Source organism: Sceloporus undulatus, chromosome 1, assembly GCF_019175285.1.
Source record: "Sceloporus undulatus isolate JIND9_A2432 ecotype Alabama chromosome 1, SceUnd_v1.1, whole genome shotgun sequence".
In the NCBI taxonomy this organism is placed as follows: Eukaryota; Metazoa; Chordata; class Lepidosauria; order Squamata; family Phrynosomatidae; genus Sceloporus; species Sceloporus undulatus.
The window spans coordinates 277,703,629-277,713,294 of record NC_056522.1 but is presented as its reverse complement, the minus strand read 5'-3'; the positions used below and the strand labels follow the sequence as shown (position 1 = coordinate 277,713,294).

Genomic DNA, 9,666 nt, shown 5'->3' with positions numbered 1-9,666 from the left:
ACACACACACACACACACACACACACACACACACACACACACACACACACACACAGAGTTTCCCTGTATGACAGCTGTCTGGGGAATACAGCTATCCCACTGGTGAAGGGATGGGGAGCCAGTTAAAGGGAGGGCGGGGGAAGAGAAGTGTGCACGCCTGCTCCTCTTCCCCTGCCCACCTGTCCCTTTAACTGGCTTCCGTGTGAGGGGAGTTATTCATGGTGTTTCCACATTTGTGGAGGTCTTGTTCCCCTAACCCCCATGAATGTGGGGGGCTGACTGTAAATACAAATTTAATCAATTTGCACTATACAGCTAGCAAATGAGTAATGAAAACTGAATATGGATATTTAACATTAAAAGAATTCAAAATGGAGGAAATGATGTAACATCCACAGCCAGAAGATGAAGACATGCAGGCTTTTGTGACTCCAACATCTTTGTTTCCCACCCATGATTTTTAAAACCATCTTTGTTTGACAAGCCAGTGATTTTGAAATCTACCATGTTTTTGGTTCCTTCTGACTGGCATAATAAAGGTATCACCAGTATGTATTTTGGAAAGAATGATGAAAAGCGAGGGTGCAGACTTACATTTTTAAAAAGATAAAGCAAAAATAGAAAAGACTGAAAAAAGGCAGATCAGTTACCAGCAATTGTGGTTCTTCTAGTGTTTATTTGAGCCCTCACACAATTGGGTTTTCGAACCTGTCCAGAAATTACCCTCAGAAAATCCTAGAGATGAGTAACCTGATGGGATGCCCCTCCCCTCATGTATTTCCAGCCCACCATGCTACTCTCACTCAGTTTTAAAGTCCACCAAGTAGCTTACAGGAAACTGAAAGAGGGGAGGTTGGGTATGTTTGTGTGAGGGCATACATGACTACTCAAAGAACCACAGTTAAGCAACCTGTCCCTCTTCATGGTCTCGGTGCCTCACACAACTGGGTGACTATGAAACTTACCAAAGGCTGGAGGGTCAGGTTACTGGATAATAAGAAATAATAAAATTTATTTTTATCCCGCCTCTTCCAAGGATCAAGGTGGCGTACAATAGCGTAACATACAACATAGTAAAATATATCCCATTACCCTCTTTCATAAAACAATCCACACGATTATAATACAGTAAAACTACAGATAAAATTAAGAACATTAACATTAAAACCTTTTTAATGGAAGCAAGACATTGTGGGCAGTTGTTGAGACAGTTCATATCACAAAGAAAAGGGCTGTCATAAGAGTCTCTTTTTTTTAAAGCTGTCAAGGCTAGTAGTAAGTCAAGAGAATAGTAGATAACAGAAAAGAGTATGAAGAGGATAACATAAAAGAGTGCAGCCCATCCAAAGTTGGCATTTGCTTTGGCTCTACAGTCCAGTCTGTAGTGGGGTATGAATATCAAGGGCAGCTCTGCAAAGATTGGAAGAGGGATGCCCCAGAGTGTACAAGGGGGCCACTGCTCTGGTTGAATGGGCTCTTAGGCTGATTAGGATCGGCTGTCTAGCCAGTTCACAAAACAGCCCGATTTTGTGAATGATCCATTTTGAGAACTGCTGAGGGGAGACTGGGTGCCTTTTCCTTGTGCCATCATAGCAGACAAAAAGACAGTTTGTCTGCCAAGACAAAACTATGCAGCTGATGTGGGAGGTTAAGGCACATTTTACATCCAAAGAGTGGAGTAATCTTTCAAGTGGCAACTTAGGTTGTGAGTAGAACACTGGTAGGTCGAACTGTGACATAACCTTGGAAATGAAATCAATGTCCAGTCAGAGGACTAGTTTATCCTGGAAGACTAGGAAAGGTTCGTCAGAGGAAAGCCATTTTGAAGGTGAGTAGCTGCTCATCAACTGCGGTAAGGCATTGATTGGACCAGGGTAGTGTGTGTGTGTGTGTGTGTGTGGGAGGGTCCATTGATGAGAAGAAGTGCACTAGGGTCTTAAGCAACTTCCTGAGAACAGGGTTCAGAAAGAACATCAAAGGGGATGGAGGTTGGTTTGCAACTATGGCACCTAAGTATACTTTTAGGAACAAGTGCCAGTCTTTTTTCTCAGAGTTTTGTCAACAGTCAAGGGTCACAGATGAAGGTGTCTTGTGGCTGCGAACAAACAGAATTTTTCACATTTGTATTGATAGGGTTAGGGTCATTTGGTGAAGACCTTTCTGGATAGAGTCAAGACCTCCGTGAGGCACAGGAAAGTTAGGGTGTTATTCTTCATGCCAACAGTCTGACTGTCTTGAGGTCAGGGTGGAGAATATGCCTCCTGGAGGGAGATAGTAGGTCCACCATCCACACCAGCGACATGGTACACTCCTGGATAGGTGGAGGAGCAGGATGAACCATGCTTGTCTGGGCTAGTGGACAATGAGGATCATGCCCGACTTGTCCCTCGATAGCTTCTTGATAACTGTAGTGAGGATCGGGAAGGCGGCAAAAGATAAAGGAGACTGCTGGACCACGTTAGTAAAAATGCATCCCTGAGGGATTCTCATTCCCTCCCTGCTCTGGAGCAAAAGCAAGGCACTTTATATTTGCAGGAGATGCAAAGAAATCAATGCTGGACAGCCCCCACTTTGAGGCAACAATGTGGTATGCCATGTCAGATAATGATCAGTCAGGATGAAGGACATGAGTCTGGCTCATGGTGTCTACTAGGACATTCTCCATGCCTGCTAGGTGTATTGCTACAGGGTGAATGTGCCTCTCCATGCACCAGTCCCAGAGGTCAATGGCCAGATGCAGAAGTGCAACTGAATGGATTCTTCCCTGCTTGTTGATGTAACACAGGATAGTGCTGTTCCACCACCCTGTAGCTCAGTTTCTTCTTGAATGCTCAGAAGGCCTTGATGATAGTGAGAAGCTCTAAGATGTTTGTGTGGAATGTGGATCCCATAGGAGCACAGATGTTGGCATAGTAGGGCTCTCATTCTGTCTGAGAGTCATCCATTGTCATCACACATGATGGTTCAAGTGGGCAGAATGGCATGTCAGATAGGAGGTTGTGGTATTGCATGCACCAGAGGTGGGGAAGGTGGACATGGACTGATGCCATCAAATGCATGGATTGATTGTTCTGAAGCAGTTAAGAAACCAGGCTTGTAGAGAGTGGAAACACAGCTTGGCAAGGTAAGTAACAACACTGGTGGCTACCATTAAGCCAAAGAGCCGTTCGATGGTGTGCAGGGCAGATGAAGAAACAAGTCTATTTGAGTTCTGAGGTTTCCACTGTGTTGTGTGGGAGGAACACTCTGCCTCTGCAGGAGTCTAGTATTGCCTCTATAAAATTGATAGTCTTTGTTGGCTTGAGTACCAACTTCTTGCATAGCAGGTGGTTGGACTGGATGGCCTTTGTGGTCTCTTCCAATTCTATGATGTTTGCGGTTGACTTTCAGACCATGGACCTGCAGGGATGCTTGCCTTTAAAGAGTGAGGTCCAGAAGGATGACACCAGCAGCCAATTTTCAAGGTAAGGTTAGATTTGCACCCCTCAATAAGGGAGATGACTAATGCCTTCCATTTGGTGAACACCTGTGGTGTAAAGGGGCTAAAAGGAAACACCTTGTACTGGTAAAGTTTGGTCCCAATTGAGAAGCACAGGAACTTGCAGTGTTGCTGTCTTATCCCAAAGTGGAAGTACATGTCCTGTAGGTCAATGGATGCAAACCAGTCTCTTCTGTGAAAGAACAGTAGGATAGAGTTTAGCATCACCAACTTGAACATCTGGGGCTTGATGTATCAGTTCACACCATGAAGATCTAAGGTCAGACAAAGGTCACCACCTCCATTCAGTGCTGTAAAGCACTGTCAGAAGTAGCCACTTCTCCATCACATCTTTATGTAGCATGTTGGAAATCCCATCTAACAGGTGGGGAAGGGCAGGGGTGCAATGAAAAACACCTTTGGGTGGGGTGTGTGAAAATGTTATGGCATACCCCAGACAAACAATGGTAAGAACCTATGAATCTGTGGTGATATTCCACCAGGTGGTATACTAGCAGAGTGGTCTGGGTGCCCAGGATGCAGAAGGATTGTAGAAGTGGGGGGAAGGCTGCAGTGACATCCTGGTGGAAGTGTCAAAGACATGACCTGGTTGGTCCAGATGATTTCTTGGATGTAGGTGGCTGGTACCTCTGGAGTTTGAAGGACTTCCTTTGATGTGTGAAGGAATGGTGACTTGAATCCCAAAAGGAGGAAGGCAGCTGCTTCCAAGACTGCCAGAAGGGCTTCTGTTGATATTGGTGGGTTCCAAAGCCCATCTTCCTCCCTGTGATGCAGGGCTTGAGGAGTTGGTCCATTGCCTCATCCGTGGAGGTCTGAAACAGGTATTGGCTGTCAAACAAAAGGTCCTGAATGTGCTACCTCATGTCCACTGTAAGGCCCACTATGACTTTGGCCACACTATTGGCAAAGTGCTAGGCTGACTATACAGTCTGCCTTTCCTTAACATGGGGGATCCGTTCCAGACTCCCCAGCGTAAAGGGAATTCTGCCTATGCTCGAGCCCCATTCAAATGAATGGGGCTCGTGCATGTGGTGGCCCGGGGGTGTGCATGTGCCATGGGTGCACGCTCCATTATTCCTTATGGCACACGCCACCCCTTCTCCCAGCGCGGCTTTCAGCATATGCTGAAAGCTGCGTAAAGTGCACCCGCGTATGACACGGGCACACTGTATCTCCTGGGTGTGGACACCTGTAATCTCCTGGTGAAATTGAAGGGCTGAAGCCCACTGATTCTCTGGGAGGTTCAGGACAAAGGTGAGTATCTTATCCTAGAGGGACCTGTGGTAAGCAGACACACAGGCTTGCATGTTTACCACTCTCACTGCTAGGAGAAGGAAAAGAACTTTCAGGCAAACATGTCCAAATGTCTGCTCTATTAACTGGTGTGAAGTGGGATTTCTTCTCTGTATTCAACTGAGAGACCTCTTCAATGATCCAATTCGGGGTAGGGTTCTGGAGAAGATATTGGGCATGCAACTGCTTTTGGTATAGGTTAACTTGGTGCCAGGATGCCAGTGGCAGGAAAGCTGGTTTCCACTAGAACTGGTTGAAAGGATCCTGCAAGGTTGGTAGGAGTGGTATCATGATCAAGGTGGGGGGGGGGCTGTAAACTGATACTGGGTCTGATACTGGTGGAGATCATAATTTCACCTCCAGGCCCAAGGACCATGCCATCCTCAGAATGATTTTAGCAAATATTTCCATATTCTCCAGAGTCAAGTCCAGCCTTGTGTCCTCAATACTTTTAGATAGCGAAGATGTCAGAGTAAAGAGGGCGTAATGAGTCAGTCATATTCTTATGAAGAATCCGGTGGATCAAGATGATGACTATCAGGAGGAATGGCGCTGGAAGTGGTGGGTTGTACTGGGACCAGTGGAGTTGTAATGATAGATATTGGTGGTAATGGAGCAGAGGTGCATGGTATAATGCACAGGAGTAGCATTGTTAAGATCGTGGATGTGATATGTTGCATCCACCATGGAATAGTTGACAAAAAATCACAAACAGCTTCAGTATCGAAGTTCAAGGGAGTGGTGGTTTTGATAGTAGTTGTGGTAATAGTGGTCGCACTATGACAGCAAGTAGGATTGGTAAGAGAAGGGAGATTTCCTCTACTGGTAATCTGTCTAATAGCAATCGGCATGGGAGATGGCATCTGGGGACAGTCTCTCAGTACTGATAGTCTCTGTAAGCAGGCCACGATGGGGGATATAACTTAACCCTCGGGGGGGGGATCATTGTTGTTGAGGGGAAAGAGGGAGGGTATGGCAGCCTCAGAAGTTACATAGACTAAGAAATCTTAACAGGTTGTTCCATGATGTTCCATGCCTCCTGTATAGAAGAGATGAGAAGGACCTCTGCACTCGGGACTGAAGTCTCCCATCAGATCGAGGACTGCAAGAGAGATCTCCACCAATACTGACGTCATCAGTATTTGAGGGGATGGAGGTGTTTATAGCTCGGTTGTTGGTGACTGTCTGGATTCAGTTGCAACAGATGCACATTAAAGCTTCAAGTGTTTTTACTACTATGGTTTCATTCTCAAGCTGGTTTGGTCTTTTGAGCTCACAGTGTGGTTGCTCCGTTCTTGGAGGGTTTGGAGCAAATCAATTCTGGGAGTGATGTGTTACAGGAACTGCAGTAGCCTGTGGGGATGTCCGGGAAAGCAGCCAAAGGGCTGATAAGGCAGCTAGTTCTCAAACAAACAACCCCCTCCCAGCACAGCAAAGTCAGTGTAAGCTACACAGTCCTAGAGAGTTGCAGTAGCTTTACCAAAAGGGATTACCAAAAGAATTGTCAGACGGTCCAAGGTCAAGGTTTCCGGGTAGTCAAGACAAGAAGCCAAGGAGCCAGAGACAGAGTCTTTCCCCTAAAAGAGTCAGATATCCACTGGCAAAGAACCACACATGCTCCAGGTGCTTAAGAAGGCAAGGAGCTGGCCTTCAGCTGTGCCTGATTACGAAGACGCTTCTGATAAAGTCTCCGAGATCTTCGAAGGCCCTCTCTTTCTGCTCGACGCTCATTGAAGGTAGGCACACTGCCCAGATCTTCCTCCATGTCCACAGCCTCGGCACCAGGCAAACTTGACTGCTGAACCTCTGGAGGGGCCATAGACTCTGCTCCAGCAGAACTAGGGCCAGCCTCTGGCTCCTCCATTACAGGTTCAAGCCCCTGGGGCTCTGGCTCCTCCATTATAGATTCGGATCCCAGAGGCTCTAGCTCATCCTCTGAGTCCTCCAAGCCATCTTCCAGGCTGGGCATGACAGGGGATGTTGTAGTAGGTACTTCCATTAAGACCAAGATGGGCGTTAATACTGGCAAGTTTGGTACTAAAAAGTGTTTTTTCTTCTTTAATCTGACAACTGTCGAAGAGGCTGCGAAAAGTGAGGCCTTCTCAGTGATCTTCAGTCACTTTTCCCAGAGATGGGACTTGAGTCTAGATCAGTGGGTCTCAACCTTCCCAATGCCATGACCCTTTAATATAGTTCCTCATGATATGGTGACCCCCAACCCTAAAATTATTTTTGTTGCTATTATTGGAAATGTGTGTTTTCCAGTAGTCTTAGATAACCCCTGTGAAAGGGTTGTTCGACCCCCAAAGGGGTCGTGACCCACAGGTTGAGAACCACTGGTCTAGATGCTCTTTTCTTGAGAAAGCTTAGATCACAATGTTGCAGCAGATCTTACACTTCTCTCTCCCAGGGAGAACAAAGAGAGGGAATGGCCATCCAAAGGGGAGACCTTGCGGCCACAAGAAGCACAGTGTTTAAAGAGTGAATAGAGGCCTTAAGCCCCAAGAAAGGATAGGGGAAAATGAGGGGGAGTAGTGTTTTGTAGTTGGTGGAGAAAGACAGTAATAAACAAGGAGTTAGAAGAAAGAGGGAGAAAGAATCAAAAAAATCTCAAGAAAAAACATGAGGGTCTATTCTGCTGAGGGAACATTCAAGGGTAGTGCCTCTGCTGGCAAGAAACAGGGAGAGTAGTATGATGGGTTGAGAACTACACTATGAGTGGTAGGGGCAGGATATTCCAACAAGTTACTGAGCTCTAGAATTTTTTTAAGGCACAAAAAACCAATCGTGTGAGACACAGACTCCACAAAGAAGCAAAATACTTGACACAAGAAGTCACCTGTCTTCCAAGTGCTAATCATAATAGGTGGCTGAAGGCAGAGCAGCCAAATGAATAAACATAGTGAGGAATGCTGATATAATGCCAATAGCATAAGTATTATGTGAAAAATAAACAAAATGGTAAACTGCAATGTGGAAACATTTGAGTCCTTTACAGGCAAGAGCAAATACAGCATGGAAATTTCATAAGCAAAAGAGACATACTACTTCTAAACATTCACTGACAAAAAGTCTGAACAGCATATAAAAAATACTGGTAAATAGCTGCCAAAAAGATAATCTTTCTTTTACCTGCTTCCTCATCTTCTTCTGCTTCTTCATCATCATCACTATCATTTTCATGTTCTGCATGGCAAGCATATGCTCTTTTCAAGCCATTAAATAAAAGGATGAAAGCTGGCAGGATCTGGCCTGAAACCTGATTTAGAACCTGTGGTATCTGCTCCAGATCAATAAGAGCACACAAGCCTAGAACACACATTTTTCTATCATGAAGTCTGAAATGCAAAAGGAAATGTCATATTAAGTTATCTTCACTTTAACTAAAAGGAACCAAATTATCACCCAGATGAGACCCTAATTCACAAAAGGAAAAGGGTTTACATGCACTGGCTTCTTGTCACTGTTTCCAAATACATGTAACTCACACTGCAAGTAGCAGCTAGGTGGAAAAAGGTGGATGGGACATGTCCATTAAAGGGTTCAGTGAATCAGTGGTGCCAAGAGGCTTACCCCAAAAAGCAATCAACATCATTAAGCCACTGCGTAATGAAATGATTTGTAACAGGTTCCACATTATTGGGGAAGCGAAGATTTTCCAATGTGTTCAGAAGTAGATGAGGATTGTAATATAGAGCAGCTATGGCAACCTGGAGGCACATTGTTCTCAGTTCACTTGTTTTAACTTCTCTGGTCAATCGCTCTAAAGCAGCTTCCACAAATAAAGGTATACACTGAGGAGAGGGAAGAAATAATTTATGTTTAATGCACAATAAAGCATGCCAATTTTAAAACACACTTAAAGTGACCATAACATTTGATATTTAGCATTTTTCACCTTAAAAATTAAACCATGTGGTGCATAACTTTCAAAATCCCTGACTTAACAAGAAAAAAGGATGTCATCGCTCCTCCAATCCTTCCTTTCTCCAGACTCTTCATCCATCTCCTCTTCTAAATGATGTAGCAAGTAGGACTTCTGATGTGCTCCACAGCAGATGAGAACACCACACAGAGAATGAATTATGAAATGATCTATGACTTCTTTGTAGCCTTAGGTACAAAGACTATTTAAAATGACTCAACTGGTATTGAGATTAGAAGCACTGGGAACACACATAATATAACTATATATATTATAAAATTATCAGTTTCTTAAAAAAAATATACACTTTGTAAAAACCTTTTCACCCCTTCTCCTTTTGGGTCATGTATTTTTAGACTGTAAGGCTGAGGGAAGGGAACTGTCAAATTAAAAACTTGTAAGCCTCTCTAAGAGACTTTGTGGCTGAAGAGCATAAATACTCTAAATAACCCGCAGCTGTTTGTTTTAGCTGCTGTATTGCTTCTAATTAATAAACAGCATTAGAGATATAAAACAGAGAAAAGAGTATTCATGAGGGGGTTGAGATGGTTGATAGCTTTATCAACAAAATGTAAGTTTCTTTCCCAAAAAGCAGGAAGCAAACAGAAACTTCAGAAAGTCTCTATTAATGTTACAGTGCTACTAACATTGTGAGACATGTTTGTCTTTAATCATCTGGTAATTACACCTGTGGCTATGCAGCACACATGAGCTTTATCTGTCATGTAGTTTATTTAAAATAGCAAAAGTATGTTCCCATTTACCTGATCTATGCCACGACCTTTACACTGTAAAATGATCACCTCTAACAGTTTTGCTGCATGACATTCTGCATCTTCTCCTGCTACACCTGTAAGGACCTAGGAGGAAAAATTATAGATATACACTGTTAACTTCAGTACTGAATATTTAGCACAACCATAAAACTGAATTATTGTTTGGGTAAGCC

At 44.1% G+C, this 9,666-nt stretch overlaps 1 protein-coding gene across 1 annotated transcript in view; it reads right to left on the bottom strand.

Annotated features, from left to right (window-relative positions):
- IPO7 (importin 7) overlaps positions 1 to 9,666 on the bottom strand; it is a 71,504-nt gene that overhangs the window by 4,925 nt on the left and 56,913 nt on the right. The window contains exons 20-22 of the mRNA XM_042445233.1: positions 9,482 to 9,577; positions 8,366 to 8,586; positions 7,925 to 8,130 (exon numbers count right to left, since the gene is read on the bottom strand). Coding sequence (XP_042301167.1) covers positions 7,925 to 8,130; positions 8,366 to 8,586; positions 9,482 to 9,577 — 523 coding nt within the window. The remainder of the gene's footprint in view (positions 1 to 7,924; positions 8,131 to 8,365; positions 8,587 to 9,481; positions 9,578 to 9,666) is intronic.